This window comes from Rhinoderma darwinii, chromosome 2 (genome assembly GCF_050947455.1).
Source record: "Rhinoderma darwinii isolate aRhiDar2 chromosome 2, aRhiDar2.hap1, whole genome shotgun sequence".
Lineage (NCBI taxonomy): Eukaryota > Metazoa > Chordata > Amphibia > Anura > Rhinodermatidae > Rhinoderma > Rhinoderma darwinii.
Genome location: NC_134688.1, coordinates 369,505,605 through 369,524,804, shown reverse-complemented (window position 1 = coordinate 369,524,804; position 19,200 = coordinate 369,505,605). Strand labels below are relative to the sequence as shown.

At 40.2% G+C, this 19,200-nt stretch overlaps 1 protein-coding gene across 2 annotated transcripts in view; it reads right to left on the bottom strand.

Moving 5' to 3' along the window:
• The window catches only part of KCND3 (potassium voltage-gated channel subfamily D member 3), a 472,663-nt gene that overhangs the window by 63,654 nt on the left and 389,809 nt on the right, over positions 1-19,200 (bottom strand). For both annotated transcript variants that reach the window (XM_075853874.1, XM_075853872.1), the window contains exon 4: positions 9,057-9,219. In XM_075853874.1, coding sequence (XP_075709989.1) covers positions 9,057-9,219 — 163 coding nt within the window. The remainder of the gene's footprint in view (positions 1-9,056; positions 9,220-19,200) is intronic.

Sequence of the window (19,200 nt, the reverse complement as noted above, 5' to 3'; positions counted from 1 at the left end):
GATGTTTTCGGAGCTGTTTTCCATTGACTCCATTGAAAAACAACTCCAAAAACAGCCGTAAAATACTCTGCGAAAAGCGTGAGTTGCTACAAAAACGTCTGAAAATAAGGAGCTGTTTTTGCTTGAAAACGGCTCCGTATTTTCAGACATTTTTGAGTTAGCGTGTGAACATACCCTTAGGAATAGCCTGGACTCTTTGTGGTGTGAATCCAACAAAGTACTGGAAATATTCTTAACTTATTCTGACATTACATTTCTTTACAAATCCGATGTTGTCTTAGGCCATGTTTAGATCCTTTTAGAGTCAGTTCACACAGAGTTTTTTTATGCTGATTTTGAAGTGGAAACCGCTCCGGAATCAGCAGCAAAAGACTGCCGAAAAAAAGTGTCATGTTCTTTCCTGCCACGGTTTCCACCTCTGACCTCCCATTAAAATCAATTGAAGGCAGAAAAAACCTGCGGTGCTCATTTCTGAAAGTTTTTTGCTGCGTTTTTTGCCCGCGGTCCGTACATTAGATTCAATAGCCATGGGAAAAAACACTGCAAAGACTGTGGAAAAAAACGCTGCCAGTTCAAAATCTGCCTCAAAATTATTAAAGGAATTACCCCTTATGCTTTGAGTTGCTGCAACCGGATTGGCTGATTGTACATTTGTTTTAATGAGGAGGTGTACCTAATAAAGGGCCCACGGTGTGTACAGACTTATAAATATGCATGATTAGAAGAAGAAGAGCAGAACATGTACTGTTGTCCTTGTATTCTGGACCTCCATCACTATATAACAGCCCTTTCAATTGCTTTCAATTGTTTTCAGTGACTGGCTTTGTGTACTGGACCTTTTGTACAGAGATTGTGAGTAAAATTCATAGATTGGATGCCTTGGATCTGCATCTAACTCTTCGACTGTCAGTCATTTAGACCAAACTGAGTGTTCTGGGGGGGATATTTGTTAGTAGACATAAGTACATAAGTACTTTCAACCCCCTCGGGCACATACACCACCGTTTGCAAAATGTTCAGAAAAAACTTTTGTCATCTGAGCAAAGACTGTGCACTAAATGGTTCTATAAATATAGGACTTCTGATTTTATAAATATACTGACAATACATTACAAATTAGATCTTCATTATAAAAGTCACTGCATAGATGATACTATTTTTAATCAACAATAATACTGCCATATGGCACCCACATACTACTGCCACATACTGTATAAATAATCATGTCATTCAGTTTTCAACATTAAGTACCATACAATGAATAAATAACAGTGCTATGAAGTTCCCTCATAGTAGTGATATGCATTGCATGAATAAATAGTTCCGTCCTACAGTGAATACCACATAACCATTTTTAGTTTATACAAATACAGGTAGTATATTAAAATAGATCTTATCCCCTACGCTTTATCATGAATAATGACCACGGCGGCCGACTCGTTCTCCTCTGTGTTTTCCACTGTACAAGCTGATATAGAAGACATCGGTTTCCATAGATACTGTGCAGCTTATCTGTTACAGTCATGTCTGTTAGCCCTAAAACTACCCAGTTTAATTGCAATATGCCTCAGCTATTTAATACAAAACTATTTTTGTAACTAAAGTCTAATACTGATTGATAGTTTTGTAATTAATGTTGCCAAACTTTTGCAGAACATATGGATATTTATAAAACTTGTACAAAAAAAGTTGCTGTCCACAGAAATAATCATGCAAGTGAAAGACAATGGCAGCAAGTATACGTGTTTCATGGGCATCGGGCACAGCTTTTCTTTTTACTAGATTTATTATAGAATCACCATTATTGGGAGTCTATCACACCATCAATCAATGGTTCATTTTGCATGGTGGACCTCTCAGGTAGAAACTTATTGGCCGGCCAATATTCAATATTCTGTACCAAGCTGTATTGATAAATCGTATAGGTCAGCCATTATTGCCAGTCCTAAATCAACACTATATAAATCTGTAATGAATATATTGCTTCATTTCATTTCTTTTATGCTTCCAATAACATTATTTACACTCTCTAGCAATTAAATTCATATTGAGAGGTAGCAATTAAATTCATACTGAGAGGTATTTAAATAGTAAGCTTTTAGGCTATGTTCACACGGAGTATTTTGGGGGAGGAATATCTGCCTCAAAGCTCCAAACGGAATTTTGAGGCAGATATTCCTCCCCCAAAATACTCCGTGTGAATAGCAATGATCGCGCCGTTTTTCGCCCGCGGCCATTGAGCGCCGCGGGCAGAAAACACGCTTTCTCCTGCCTCCCATTGAAGTCAATGGGAGGTCGGAGGCGGAAGCGCCCGAAGATAGGGCATGTCGCTTCTTTTTCCCGCGAGGCAGTTTTACTGCTCGCGGGAAAAAGACGCCGACGCCTCCCATTGAAATCAATGGGAGGCGTTCTCGGGGAGTTTCTGCCGAGTTTTGCGACGCGGTTTCCGCGTCAATAAACTCGGCAAAAGACCCCGTGTGAACATAGCCTTACTCTATCTATATCGTAAGTCAACTTCCCGAGCAACGCCGGATATAACAGCTAGTTGGACAATATTCAGTATTCCATACCAAGCTATTTTAAAAAACCTTAAAGGGCAGCCAATATTGATTATTTTGTACCAAGCTGTATTGATAAACCCTATAGGTCAGCCATTATTTTGTATCCCATACCAAACTGTATTGTACACCTTATAGGTCAGCCATTATTCAGTATCCCATACCAAGCTGTATTGATATACCTTATAGGTCAGCCAATATTCAGTATTTTACATCAAACTGTATTGATGCACCTTATGGGCCTGCCATTATTTAGTATCCCATACGAAGCTGTATTACTCAACCTTATAGGTCAGCCAATGTGGATTATTCCATACAAATCTGTACGGATAAACCTTGTAGGTCAGCCATTATTGTTTATTCCATACCAAACTGTCTTGAGAAACCATATACAGCGCATTCGGAAAGTCTTCAGACCCTTTCACTTTCGATATGTTGAGGCCTTGTGCTAAAATAAAATAAAAAATCAAGTTTTTCCCTATCATTCTGCACTCAATACCCCATAATGACAAAGTGAAAACAGAATTTTAAAAATGTTTGCAAATTTATTAAAAATGAAAAACTCCAATTTCTCATTGACATAAGTATTCAGACCCTTTTCTATGACACTTGAAGCTTTGGGGGCCTCCCATTTCTATAGATCATGTTGAAAAGTTTCTACACTTTGATTGGAGTCCACCTGTGGTAAATTCATTTGATTGGACATGATTTGGAAAGACACACCTCTGTCTATATATATATATATATATATATATATATATATATATAAATATATATATATATAAAAGGTCTTACAGCTGATAATGCATATCAAAGCAAAAACCAAGCCATGAGGAATATAGAATTGCCTGTAGAGCTCAGAGACAAGATTGTGTAGAGGCACAGATCTAGAGAAGGGTACAAAAAAAATTCTGCTGCAAGGAAAGTTCCCAAAAGCACAGTGGCCTCCATAATTCTTAAGTGGAAGAAGTTTGGCGCAACCAGGACTCTTCCTAGAGCTGGACGCCCCACCAAACTAAGTAATCGGGGGAGAAGGGACTTGGTATGAACCCAATGGTCACTCTGGCTGTGCACCAAAGATCCTGTGTGCAGATGGGAGAAACTTCCAGAAGGTCAACCATCACTGTGGCACTCCACCAATTTAGGCTTTATGGCAGAGTGGCCAGAAAGAAGCCTCTCCTCAGTAAAAGACACATGAAACCCCATCTGGAGTTTGCATGAAAAGCACCTAAAGGACTGTGAGAAACAAGACTCTGTGGTCTGATGAAACCAAGATTGAACTTTTTTGCTTCAATTCTAATCGTCATGTCTGGAGGAAACCAGGCACTGCTCATCACCTGCCCAATTCCATCTCTACAGTAGAGCATGGGGGTGGCAGCATCATGCGGTGGGGGTTTTTCAGCAGCTGGGACCTGGAGACTGGTAAGGGTTAAAGGAAAGATGAATGGCGCAAAGTACAGAGATATTCTTAATGAAAACCTGATCCAGAGTGTTCTATTTATAGACACGTATACTGAGTACCCATGTCGCAGTGAATGGCACACGGTACCCTGATTCAGGGGAACTGATCAGAACGTAATCTCGGATGGCTATTCTAATACATGGCTAAGCAAATTTATGTTCAAAAGAAGGGAATTGTCAAAAATATTTTAATATCTTTATATGTGTGAACCTAAATTGCTTCACATGGACAGTTGTCACTAAAGCTCAAAGATCTGCTGACAACAGCCTACAGGGGGGATGGCTATTCTATTCTAAGTCATTTGGTTTTTGGCTTTGCATTTCAGCTGTTACAAAGGCAACGTGAGAAAACGTGATGACATTGTATTTTTTATGGCTAAAGATATGTACTAAAGAGGGGATGGGAAGACGGGATATTACCATATGTAGAATGTTTATGTTTGCAAGTATGAGGTTACCACCTACTCTAATTTTCTTATAAATAAAGATGGATCCGCCCCCAGGGGGAGAGATCGTTTGAACATCAAACCTGCATGTCATTGTCTCTCTGGCCGGCCACTCTCAGATCCACCATTGAGAGGGCATTCATTAATTTGGAACTCATAGACAAATGCAGATAATGTCCAACATTAACGGACAATGGAAAATTCTGCAGCCTCATTACTTGGGGTCTCTTGTCTGGGATTCTCAACACAGATCGAAGGCGACAATTGAAGGCCAAGACAGCACATCAGTGGCTTAGGGACAACTCTGGAGAGATGTGAAAATGGCTGTCCACCGACCCTCCCCATCCAACCTGACAGAGCTTGAGAGTATCTGCAAGGAAGAATGGCAGAAAATCCCCAAATCCAGGCAAACCTTGTGGCATCATACCCAAGAAGCCTAGAGGCTGTTATCCCTGCCAGAGGTGCTACAACTAAGTACTGAGTAAAGAGTCTGATGTCAATGCAATATTTTAGTTTTTCCTTTTCAATAAATTAGCAAAGATTACTAACATTCTGTTTTCACTTTTTGTAATTATGGGGTATTGAGTGCAGAATAATGGGGAAAAACATAATTTTTTTTCTTAGCATAAAGCCTCAACATAACAAAATGTGAAAAAAGTGAAAGGGTCTGAAGACTTGGAGTTTTTTAGTTTTATGTAAATATCGCTTCTTAACTGTGTAATGAAAAGTTATACAACTTTTGAATATACTTTGTGGTTGAATTACTCACCATTTACAAGATCTAAGGTTGTTGCCAGTGTATAGGAAATTTGTATCTACACCCAAAGGCTAAAAACCTGCCCTGAAGGAATATTGGTTTACTCTTTAAAGAGGCTCTGTCACCACATTATAAGTGCCCTATCTCCTACATAAGGAGATCGGCGCTATAATGTAGGTGACAGTAATGCTTTTTATTTAAAAAAACGATCTTTTTTCACAAAGTTAGGAGCGATTTAAGTTTATGCTAATGAGCTTTCTTAATGCCCAAGTGGGCGTACTTTTACTTTCGACCAAGTGGGCGTTGTACAGAGGAGTGCGTGACGCTGACCAATCGGCATCATGCACTCCTCTCCATTCATTTACACTGCACTAGCGATATAGTTATATCGCTATGTGCAGCCTCATACACAAGCCCTAACATTACTACAGTGTCCTGATAATGAATACACATGACCATCCAGCCTGGACGTCATGTGTACTCAGAATCCTGACACTTCTGACTTTTTTTTGTGAGATTCCAGCAACGGATACGAAATCTCGCGAGATCTCGGAGCTAAACGAGATTTGGTTTCACTTGCCGGAATCTCACAAAAAAAGAGTCAGAAGTGTCAGGATTCTGAGTACACATGACGTCCAGGCTGGATTTCATGTGTATTCATTATCAGGACACTAGTAATGTTAGGGCTTGTGTATGAGGCTGCACATAGCGATATAGCTATATCGCTAGTGCAGTGTAAATGAATGGAGAGGAGTGCATGATGCTGATTGGTCAGCATCATGCACTCCTCTGTACAACGCCCACTTGGTCGAAAGTAAAAGTACGCCCACTTGGGCATTAAGAAAGCTCATTAGCATAAACTTAAATCGCTCCTAACTTTGTGAAAAAAGATCGTTTTTTTAAATAAAAAGCATTACTGTCACCTACATTACAGCGCCCATCTCCTTATGTAGGAGACAGGGCACTTATAATGTGGTGACAGAGTCTCTTTAAGGTTTGACCCAAAAAGTGCAGCATGCACAGTACCCCACTAGTATTGCACAGGAGGTCTGGAATCCCCTGAATGCAATGTAAACTCTAACATGGACTACACAGTTCTCGCTAACAGTTTAATTACACCTATCCAGGTCAGTGGATATAGATCCTATATCATATATCACCTAGAGGACCAGACAATTGCTACTTTGTGTAGAAGAAAGAGACAATTATTGCCTAAAGGATTGTTACAATTATTACTCTGCAGGTTAAATTTAATTTAAAACTTTTATGACAATATTGAGTAAATTTTAAGATTCAGAATAAAGCCACTAGAACTCTATCATTAAATCACCGGGTAAACTTCATACAAGACCACCAGGGAGTGGACATTATTACATGGTATTACTAGGGACTGGACACTATGCTGTCAGTTTAATGAAAGATGGACTCCTTTCCCTGGACTCATTGGATGATAGAAATACATTAGAGCATTGCTGAAAAGGGTATCAGGACATTGCCAGGACATTTTTGGGACATAGTTATGTGTAGCAGTACACTTAGATAGCCAGTAGGACCCAATCTACTGTATTTACGAAAATGTTTTCTGTGCATAGTAAAATTTATCATTACAACTAAATAATGGATAAGATATTGTATATTCTGCAGCAAGAACCAGGGGGATATTGGGAACATACTACAGATAGTACAGTGTATCACCCAGTGATGTACATAGAAGAAAGGGGGCCCGCACCGCAAATGGGCCTCCAAAATATGCTGCCCGGTTTTGCTACATGGGAAAGAACAGCATGGTGTTTCTTTTGCTTCCTTTTCACGACCCTTTGGCCAATTTCCCGCCTGCTTTTTTTTCTAACAATTAGTACCTCTGGAGAAGGGAATCCTGCACAGGATCATGCCACTCAATAGTAAACAGGATGGAACCAACCACGGCGCGGCCCTTCCTCTTTTCATAGGCCCAATAGCAGTCACATAGGCTAATTCTACTGTATAGTACTGACCCATCTACTCTAGAAAAAAACACTCAAACATAAACTAGTCACATTCATGCTTTGGTGGCCCTGTAGTAATAACATTTCATTTCTCTTGTACTGTCGCTAGTGTTGTGTCTCTTTCTTTGACTACAGTCACTGAAGAAAGATGTAGCGTTTAGATATCTTATGTAATAAAAGACCATGATCTTATATATAATTTACTAGTGACTACGAGGACTGGACTTTAACTGTGAGGTGAAATTGTGAATCTGTTGCACTAAAAAGAGGATTTATTGAGGCCTCTACAGATTAGTTTTCTTCAGCTGTTGACTGGTTTATACTATTTGTATCTGTTTTACATGGAAGGGTATGAACTATTCACCCAGGACTTTAATCAGCATTCTTCAATTTTGATCTCTATTGCTAGATATGATTTAGCTTCATATACTTATAGGGAGCTTACTCCATCTGCACAAGGGATCTGCTTGACTACAGCATAAGCAGTTCAGCAGCTGCTTGTTTGTACAGGGATCAGTGAAATGAGGTAAAAGTTATACTATTCCTCTAATAATTAAAAAAATGTATGCAAATATTGCTGATCAGGCGCATAGATTGTAAGCTCTTGCGAGCAGGGTCCACACGCTTCATTTTTAAAATGTCGATTCGTTTTGTCACTATGTGATGTCTGATATTGTCTGTACATGTTTACTCTGAATAAAATGTTTTAAGAGGGTCTTCACTTTATCCCTATGCCTAGCTTTCAGTCATCCATTCTTTTATTACTGAGGTCTTCAGCTCAAGGACTAACTGGCACCGAGCTGAGGGCAGGGAAAGGGCAGTACTGAACAGTTTTCTCTGTCTCATTCCACCATACCATTCAGATTTTAACAAAAAAATACATTTAGGTACGTATAATTATGGGGCAAAGAGCATGGACCCGATGCTACCGGAGCATGTATTCCGCAAGATACAGTATCTGAAATGTATAACAGGGGTGCTGACGCCAGCTGACACAATGGCATCTCACAACAAATTAGATGATGATATGGCCAAAATAAATGCTGATCCTGCTAAACTGCACACCTCATCCCAAATGTGCTAAATGGAACTGTTATGTTCTTTGATCTACTCCATAGCTACATGACCCTTGTTTTTTGGTGCATTTTACTGCTTATAGTATCAGATGGATGAAGGTTTGAGTAGAGATCAGCAACCATGTTGTTTACATGTTATGTGCCATTCAGAAGGGTCTCAATCGGTATAATGGGACATAATAATTGCCCAGAAAACACATTGTGCACCGTCATACAAGTACCATTTGTTTGAAATGTTAAAGCCATGCATAGATTTATGGATTAATGCAGTTTGCACCAAATGTATACCCGTCCTTTAACATAATGCAGAAAGAACTGAAGATCCGACTTTTTTCAGCCTCAACCAGTTTCACTGGCCTTATGCCCAATAAAGTAGTACTTTCTTTTCATACAATCCCATAAAATATAGTAATCTGCTTTTACAGGCCATCTGTGCTGAGGAGCAATAAGCTGTGCATGTAGATATGACATTCAACACATCATTCAGCTGGCATCTCCTGGTGCTTGAATGGGTAGCCCACACTATATACAGAGCTCACTTTATATGCAGATACATAGTATCTAGTGGTACTATTTGTCAGTAAGAAAGGCTAGAAGGTTTACAGCTTTCATTTTTGTCTATTCTGAAGTAGAACAAATATTACGAGACATAATGACTTCCATGTCTCAAGTGAAGGTGGAGCACTCTATTTTGCGGTACCCAAAAAATTGCAGACAGTTTGTGTACAGTTATAAATATCTCCACTGTTCAAGGAATGACATATACTACTAACCTTTTGTGCTCGTCTCTTGTCAGTCCGCTGATTTTGGTGGTATATCCGGCTGAAATTTGAAACGATGACCGGGACTGGCAGTGCTATCACAAGGACTCCACTCAGTGAGCAAATAGATCCAAAGATTTTTCCAGCTATAGTCTTGGGCACCATGTCACCATACCTAACAAAGAAAGAAATATTACAAAAGGTTAAAACCAATGTCTGAGATTTATTCACATAGTTATTCATTTGGAATTCAAAACCAAGATTGACACACTCTAGCTTTCCCATTTTTTTTAAAAAGCATTGGGTGTGGGTGGTTGACACTCTCCCTTTCTTCCTCTCTCTCCATTCCTTTCTTCTTTCCATTTTAAGAGCCTGTTCACATCACGTTTTGGCGCTACAGTCAGCATATATGCTTGGAAAGCTCCTGGTGTATTAGTCAAACGTATCCATAGACCCTCATTTATCCGGCATATGCCAAAAGAGTGTCCTTTTGGCAGAAGCCAGACCTGTATGCGTCGTTATACCCTTTTTTCCCGGTATGAAATAGCTTTGTAGACTACGCTTTGATGTAGATAAGTACTGGGCTTTTTTTGTTGTTTTTTTAAAACTTTTATTTTTGAAAAAATTATGAAGATTATAAGATTTATGCAAATTTTTTCTTAATGCCCAACTGGGCGTTTTTTTTAAACTTTTGACCAAGTGGGCATTGTAAAGAAAAGTGTATGACGCTGACCAATCAGCGTCATACACTTTTCTTCATTCATGTCTAGCTGTACTCACAGCACAGCGTGATGTACCGTCACTTACTCCCACAGTAACTTCACCATGGTGTCGGGAGAATGACCAGACATCGCCTCCAGCCAGCCATTCTCCCGACGTTCTGGTGAAGTTGGAGGTGGTGGAGATAGGGCAGTCATAAACTGATGACAGAGCCTCCTTAAGGTGCTTTTACACTGGCCTATTTTGGCTGGTGCAATGAGCGCGGATCAATGAGACAGCTCATTGATCGGCGCTCATTTGCAATTTCACAAGGAGCTAGTATGGGGACGAGCGCTCGTTACTCCGATCGCTCATCCCCATACATTTATATCATGTCTGCAGGGAGATGTGCTGCCGACAAAGATAATATTTTACACTTTTAAAATGATATGCTCAGCAGATGAACGAGCGTTTGCTCGTTCATCTGCTGATCGCTGCCCTGTTTACAGAGGGCAAATATCGGGATGCCCGGTAATTGGCCAGTGTAAAAGGGCCTTTGCTCTGACTCTCTCTCCTTTTCAATCTTCCTCCCTCTCCCATTCTCCCAATCTCTTCATATCTCTCTCCCTTTCTCCCTTCTCCCTTCCTCTCTCCCATTTTCCCTACCTATCTCCATTTCTCCCTCTCTCTCATTCTTTCTTCTTATTCCCCTTCCTCCTTGTACCATCTTTCCTCCCTCGCGCTCTATCTCCCTCTTTCCCATTCTCTGCCTCGTGCTCTCTCCCCTTTCCTTTCTTTCCAACTATCTACCTATATATTATCCACATATCATCCATTTCTAAAATATGAAGCTGGTGAGATTGTACTGCTCAGTTTTGATATTTTCCTTCTTATTCATAGTACAATGAAGCCGTCTATAAATGACCTTATGATACACCTAAAACATGACTGTAAATCTAAAACTGCCCTAAACTTGACAGGATTGTGAAGGCTCACATTTAAGCCTCTCTCAATCTCTTCTGTGTGTTCAAAAGCTTTAATTAAAAAAGACAATGCCTCTAGCTGAATAAAATTATGCATGTAAATCCTTCTAAGAAGGAGACAAAATCGATGTCAGAAAGGTTAAATTGGGCTTAGTTTGAAATTTATGAACTGTTAAACCTTTCTACTCTCCAAGTCAACAGTGATTAACTTGAAAATATCAGATGGTTATGTATATTTAAAACACAATGGTGAATTGATATTACTGATCCTGTTTAGTATGTTGAACGAGGTAGAGAGTCTTGACACTCAAAAGTCCATGATGATTTATGAAAACTGGTTAATTGCATTAAAAGTATACTGTATGTTTCTCATTGTATGCAGTATTCTAATATACTCGTACTAAATGAGTTACAATGAGGGGAATTACAAAGCTAGAACATGGAAACCATGGAAAAAATTAATTCCCCATGAACTCTCCAGTGATCAACAGGCTGCAGACTGTTTTACAGCAATTTGTAGCTGCTGTCCTTAAAGGGGTTGTCCAGGCATGGACAACTGATTACCTATCCACGGGTTAAATGCACCTACAACTTGTAGGTACAGAAGCTAATATATTACAGAATTGCTCTAACTGCTCGTCCTATACATAGACTAGTAAGCAAGAGTAAAAGGCAAGAGAAACACAAATAAATTAATTTCCCCATGAATTCCCCTGGAGCCTATCAACAAATTCTAGACCATGTTTATCGCTGTCTATATTTCTTAAAGGGGTTGTCCAGGCATGGAAAACTGATGACCTATACACAGGATAGGTCATCAGTATATGATCGGTGGGGATCCGACACCCGAACCCCACACCAATCAGCTGATCCGGCTGCATCCGGGCACCGGATGTTATGCAGGGTTTGCAGTATTCAAAGCCGGAAGCAGATGGCTCCGACCACTACATAGCGGCCATGCTGCAGAACAGCAACTCTGCTCCTATTCACTTGAATAAGAGCAGACCTGCAGTACTGCAGCTCGGCCGCTATTCCGTGATCGGAGCCATCTGCTTCCGGCTCTGAATACTGCAAACCCTGCATAACATCTGCCCAGATGCAGCTGGAGCAGCTGATTAATGTGGGGTCCGGGTTTTGGACCCCCACCGATCATATACTGATGACCTATCCTGTGTATAGGTCATCAGTTTTCCATGCCTGGACAACCCCTTTAAGAAATATAGACAGCCATAAACATGGTCTAGAGTTTGTTGATAGGCTGCAGGGGCATTCATGGGGAAATTAATTTTTTTGTGTTTCACTTGCCTTTTACTCTTGCATACTAGTCTATGTATAGGACGAAATGTCAGTTAGAGCAATTCTGTAAAATATTAGCTTCTGTACCTACAAGTTGGAGGTGCATTTAAAGAGTTTGTGCCCAGCATATTAAGTGATGGTATCTCTATAGAACAGTACCGGCCACCAGGTTTAGAAACATACTGATGTGTCCAATCTTACCTTTGCTTCAGTTTGGTTAAGGACTCCAATTTCTCATGAAATAATTTCAATACAATATCACGACATGTTAGCAAAACCCTTGACATCCACATCTCGTGACAAAGTATTGCGAAATCATGTGTTTTTTCAAAGCTGGCCATCTCGCATCACACATCTCAGGATATGTTGAGATAAGAGGAAAGGTAAGAAAGGACACATCTGTGATTGACATTTGAACATTTTGTGCTTACTTTAACATTATACTGGGCTTAGGAGACAAATTAAAGATAAATTGAGATACATTTGCTACTTTTAGCATGGGCTTTTAGCATCACTATATTCTGGTTAGGAAGGCCCAGTAGAAAATGGTTACAAAATAGCCCTGCTTTAAGTCATGCCATCACTATGTGAATGATGGGGGTCTAACTGCTGGCACTGAATTGTGGGGGTCTCTCTACTGAAGCCTACATGAATAAAGTAGTGGCAACACTAGGTGCTGATTTTTTTCTCTGTACAGTGCCAATCCAGACTTTACCGTGGAGGACGTGTAGCTTAGCCACGTTTTAGCTCACTCTACACCACACCTTTAAAAATCACACTATGTTTATGCCAACATGCACATGCACTTTAATGGTCAAAAGTATGCTAAAAGGGTTTCCATGGCTCTAGTTAACTACATTTTTTAATGCATGTGTAGAAAAATGTCAACTATTATTTATTTTTACCGCTGTTTATGGCAGTGGCATACAGTAGCATACATTTGGACCAAATGGGGATGTGTTGTTGTTCTCTGCAGAACACCTAAGTCAAAGTAGTGCAGAGAGAAAGATAAATGGGCCACAACCGACTTCTTTATAGGGATCAGCGGGGGACTCAGTGGCCGAACCAAGCAATATGCCAGCTTGATATGTTAATTTATGTTTGGTGGGAAAACCCCTTTAAATGACAAACGACTCCTGTTGTAAACATGGTATATAATCAAAGCTTTCTTGTCTTGTCTTGCTTGTCTTGGAAAGTCCAAGAAGTGTATCTCTGAAATGTTGCCATTATATATATCAATTATTATATGACTTTGTTATTCTACTGGTTTGCCGTAAGTTCACTATATATCTCTATATACCTTTTTTGTTTGGGAGAATATTTGAAAAGCAGAAACATTTAGATTGTTCTAGACTTGAAGTGTGTCATGATGTGGGTGGAGGGGGACAATGTAACAGCACTTTCCACTGTATCAGGTTTTATGTAGTTAAAAGCCAGCCAGCAGCTGTGTCCCTGGATCTCATTGTAAAATGTTGGCAATTATACAGCACCTGTGTACCAGTGGTTATACATATCCCACGCTACATCACCGGTATTTTGCTACACATTTGCTTTAATGATGTGGAAGACTTTGATGCGTTGCTATGTATCAGAATTTAAGATGGAACTCTACCTTTGAAGCAATTTTAAATAATATAATAGGTAAGTATGCTCATAGCAATTCTTGCATATAATGTCATTACCCGAAACCATTTCTTTAGCCATGAGATTGTTTCAATAATAACATATATTTTAGAATAGCAATTCTTTATTGTCAACATAGCTCCTTTAGTAGTGGCAGAGCCTTGTGCAGAATCCTTCCTATCACCATAATACTAAGGCTCTGTCACCAGTGTATAAATGCCTTATCTGCTACCTAATCTCATCAGCGCTGTAATGTAGATAACAACAGTGGTTTTTATTTTGAAAAACGCTAATTTTTTAGCAAGTTATGAACAATTTTAGATTTATGCTAATTAGTTCTTAATGACCAATTGAGCATTTTTTAATGTGTTACCAAGTGGGCGTTTTAAAGAGAAGTGTATGACGCTGACTAATCAGTGACCAAATCATACACTTCTCTTCATTCATGCCCAGCTTGTTTCACTGCACAGCGTGCGAGATGTGACGGGACTTCCCACAGGTTCTTTATCGGAGCCATCGAAGACTGAACAGACATCGCCTCCAGCCGCTGCAGATTCAGATAAACGTCCTGGCAAGGCTGGAGGCTATGTCGGTTGATTCTTCCATCGCTCAGATGATGGACCTGTGGGAGTAAGTCCCATCACATCGTGATCTCGCGAGGTAACGCTTTTCAGTGAAACAAGCTGGGCTGGAATGAAAAGAAGTGTATGACGCTGATTGGTCAGCGTCATACACTTCTTTTTACAATGCCCACTTGGTAAAAAGTTAAAAAACGCCCAGTTGGTTATTAAGAACCAATTAGCATAAATATAAAATTGTTCATAACTTGCTCAAAAATGATCGTTTTTCAAAGTAAAAGCCACTGCTGTTATCTACATTACAGCGTTTATCAGATTAGGTAGGAGATAGGGCACTTATAATCTGGTGACAGAGCCTCTTTAAGAAAGTCTCTCGCTTATGTTTCATTCACAGACTACTGATAGAAATGGAGGGCAACCCCAAAAGACTGAATGAGTCTATGCATAGTGCCTCCAACCATTAGCAACTTATATAACATTTGAATATGCCGTAATGCTAGGTATTGACTGTATAACAACCCCAGTCTTTTCAATAGGGTTGTCATAATTCACTGTATTTTAACGATATGTATTGTGCTCCCACAAATATGAACATTTGAAAATTCACTGAAGTGATAAATGAGTAAAATGCATAATTTTTATTTCATAGCTATCTAAAACCAGCTTGTTTTGCAATTATTACACTTTGTGTTAGAAAGGAATGTTTTTATCTTTGAAGACCGTATTTTTCATCAGCAACGTGGTACAGCAATGGGGAGTCCCACTGCTCCCACGTATGCAAACTTGTTTCTTGGTTGGTGGGAAGAGACAGTGGTCTTTGGGGATAAATTTGTCAAGTGGACTTCATCAATAGGTATCTGGATTAAATATATTGATGACGTGTTGTTGCTCTGGAATTCCACAGTGGAGGAATTCAATAATTTTGTGGCAGCCCTTAATACAAACGATTTAGGGCTCAGGTTCACATGTGAAATCAGTGATCAGGAATTATCTTTTTTAGATCTTAAAGGGAATGTGTTGCCAGAAAAACATGTTTTTTTTTTAAAAATTAAAAATTTAGTGTGTGGGTGATTAAACATGGTTCAAATTTTTTTTATTTTTTTCACGAGTCAGGAAATAGTCAGGAAATATTATAAATTAATTCTAATTTATAATACTACCCATTTTTGGTCACTAGATGGAGCTAGTTCCCAAAATTGCAGCATTGCAACATTGGGTTAAAAGCCCTCGCTCTAGTGAGCTCTCAGCATCCCCCCCTCCTTTATCCTGGCTAGTGCCGGGATAAACGAGGGGTTTGAAAGGTTTAACCTCCTACACTGTGTGTCGCCATTTTTTGAGGTAACCCACAGTGTAGTAGGTTTACATACAGTAGTAAACACACACAAACACTAACATACATTGAAATCTCTTACCTGCTCCTGCCGCCGCGGCTCCCTCCGGCCCGTCCGCTCCCTTTGCTGCCGCTGTTCCATGTGCACAAGTCCGGAAGCCGCGACCGGAAGTAGTAATATTACTGTCCGGCCGCGACTTCCGGTCCACAGGAAAATGGCGCCGGACGGCGCCAATTTCGAATAGGACTGTGTGGGAGCGGCGCATGCGCAGTTCCCACACAGACGCCGTACACGGCAGTCAATGGGACGGGAGCCGTTCGCAGTCCCTATGGGACTGTGGCTGCCGTATTCCATGTCTGTGTGTGTCGTTAATCGACACACACAGAAATGGAACAAAAAATGGCAGCCCCCATAGGGAAGAAAAAGTGTAAAAATAAGAAAAAGTAAAACACAAACACACAAATGAATAAAAACGTTTTTATTAAAGCACTAACATCTTTAACATATAAAAAAAATTATTTGCCATGACACTGTTCCTTTAAGATAATTAAAACTAAGGAAGGCACAATACGTACTAAAGTACACCGAAAGGAGACAGCAACCAATAGTTTCCTACAATGGAACAGTTGTCACCCTTATCCCCTCAAACGTGGTATTCCCAGAGGCCAAATCATGAGAGTACGCCGAAATTGTAGTTCAATGGACGATTTTGAGTCACAGGCACATGACCTCACAAACAGATTGAAGGAGAGGGGCTTCCCTAAAGGGGTAATTAGAAAGGCCTATGAGGGAGCGAGGGATGCAGATAGGCAGAGCCTTTTAGTCCCTAGACAACGTCAAGAGGAAAGGGTCACTAGGCTCATAGGTACTCATAGGTACTTTTGACTCCAAACAATCTGAGATCATGGAAATCCTCAAGAGGTATTGGCGTATCCTAGGAGCCGATGCGGACTTGGCGGATCAGATAACACAATGGCCTTCAGTCACGTTCCGTAGTTCATAGTGACTCAGAGTCCCAGAGTGAAGCATGCCGCTGACATTTATGTGTCCATGCTTCCGTGTTGTGCAGTAGAATACCTGCTGCTGAAGATATATCGCTGGCATCCTGGCCAGACTGACAGACCCCTGATGATAAGTATAGAAACGCGTAGGGTCGGGTGAAGTGAGGGAATTTGGCGTAGGGGGCAGTGGCATTGTTGTGCATCTGTACATTGGGAGAATCTGGTGCGGTTAACGCAGGCTCCTGTGTGAACGAGGGTCCAAACCACTGCTTTACCAATGTTATACGCTGATTCCATATTTTGATATCTCTGTTTACATACCTAGACACAAAGGGTTCGCAAACGAACTAGGACTGGGAGTATTGTGTTTAATACGTTTTTAAATACACGGTTGGGCTTTTCACAGTGGTGATTGTACCCCTGTTTTTAGATAGCTATGAAATAAAAATTATACAATAGGGTTGTCATGCAGCAAATATCTAGCAACCAGTCTGTCTCATATTACTCAACTCTTCACCTAAAGGCAGAATTGCTACTGAAAAGAAGGCAGGAAAGGGGAAGGAAGGCCACCATTTTTTTCCCCCTATCCATTAATGCGAAATAATCTCATCTTGGTAATAGTGATTTAGGAAGAAGAATAATTTCAATTAATGCCCCATGTTATACTTTAAAGGGACACTCTCTGTCTCTCTGTTAGTCCCATTGACGTTGACTTTTCTTGAGAAACAACTGTCAAACTGAACATTCTGGGATAGCATAACAAAATCTATCTCTCTATAGAATTTGTAGAAGACCCATTTTCATCACTAGACCAAAAAACTGACCTTGGAGACTCAGCTGGGTTCCTGACACACGGTGGTTTACTTTGCCTCAAGAAAAAGCCATGGAAAAAAATCAACTTAAAAATGTATAGATGCAAATGTCTAATAGATTAGTGTCAGCACACTTGTGCGTGGAGGGTTAAATGATTTGTACTGAAATAGTGAATTTACAAGTCATATGTGTACACTACATATCTAGTTATAAACATATTATTGCTAAAATATTTATGAGGAACACTCATGCATGAGGTTCAATATTTCTCTCCACTTTTCATTTATGGCTTCATGCCCTGAATTAATTCCCTGATATTAAGGTCTTCTCCCAATTAATTTATTCAGCTCAAGTTACAATATTTAAAAGTATTTGAAAATATTGTATCATATGACTGGGGATATATAAAGCTATGAGAAGCACACATGTACATATATATCACAGACCATGAAGTATAAGTCCACATGTTACTGTCAGGCTTCAAACTCTGTTACATCAGACATTGCATTTATATGTGTATACAGTGAAGGAAATAAGTATTTGATCCCATGCTGATTTTGTAAGTTTGCCCACTGTCAAAGACATGAACAGTCTAGAATTTTTAGGCTAGGTTAATTTTACCAGTGAGAGATAGATTATATAAAAAAAACAACAGAAAATCACATTGTCAAAATTATATATATTTATTTGCATTGTGCACAGAGAAATAAGTATTTGATCCCCTACCAACCATTAAGAGTTCAGCCTCCTCCAGACCAGTTACACGCTCCAAATCAACTTGGTGCCTGCATTAAATACAGCTGTCTTAAATGGTCACCTGTATAAAAGACTCCTGTCCACAGACTCAATTAATCAGTCTGACTCTAACCTCTACAACATGGGCAAGACCAAAGAGCTTTCTAAGGATGTCAGGGACAAGATCATAGACCTGCACAAGGCTGGAATGGGCTACAAAACCATAAGTAAGACCCTGGGTGAGAAGGAGACAACTGTTGGTGCAATAGTAAGAAAATGGAAGACATACAAAATGACTGTCAATCGACATCGATCTGGGGCTCCATGCAAAATCTCACCTCGTGGGGTATCCTTGATCCTGAGGAAGGTGAGAGCTCAGCCGAAAACGACATGGGGGAACTTGTTAATGATCTCAAGGCAGCTGGGACCACAGTCACCAAGAAAACCATTGGTAACACAATACGCCATAATGGATTAAAATCCTGCAGTGCCCGCAAGGTCCCCTGCTCAAGAAGGCACATGTACAGGCCCGTCTGAAGTTTGCAAATGAACATCTGGATGATTCTGAGAGTGATTGGGAGAAGGTGCTGTGGTCAGATGAGACTAAAATTGAGCTCTTTGGCATTAACTCAACTCGCCTTGTTTGGAGAAAGAGAAATGCTGCCTATGACCCAAAGAACACCATCCCCACTGTCAAGCATGGAGGTGGAAACATGTTTTTGGGGTGTTTCTCTGCTAAGGGCACAGGACTACTTCACCGCATCAATGGGAGAATGGATGGAGCCATGTACCGTCAAATCCTGAGTGACAACCTCCTTCCCTCCACCAGGACATTAAAAATGGCTCGTGGGTGGGTCTTCCAGCATGACAATGACCCGAAACATACAGCCAAGGCAACAAAGGAGTGGCTCAAAAAGAAGCACATTAAGGTCATGGAGTGGCCTAGCCAGTCTCCAGACCTTAATCCCATCGAAAACTTATGGAGGGAGCTGAAGATCCGAGTTGCCAAGCGACAGCCTCGAAATCTTAATGATTTACAAAGAGGAGTGGCCCAAAATTCCATCTAACATGTGTGCAAACCTCATCATCAATTACAA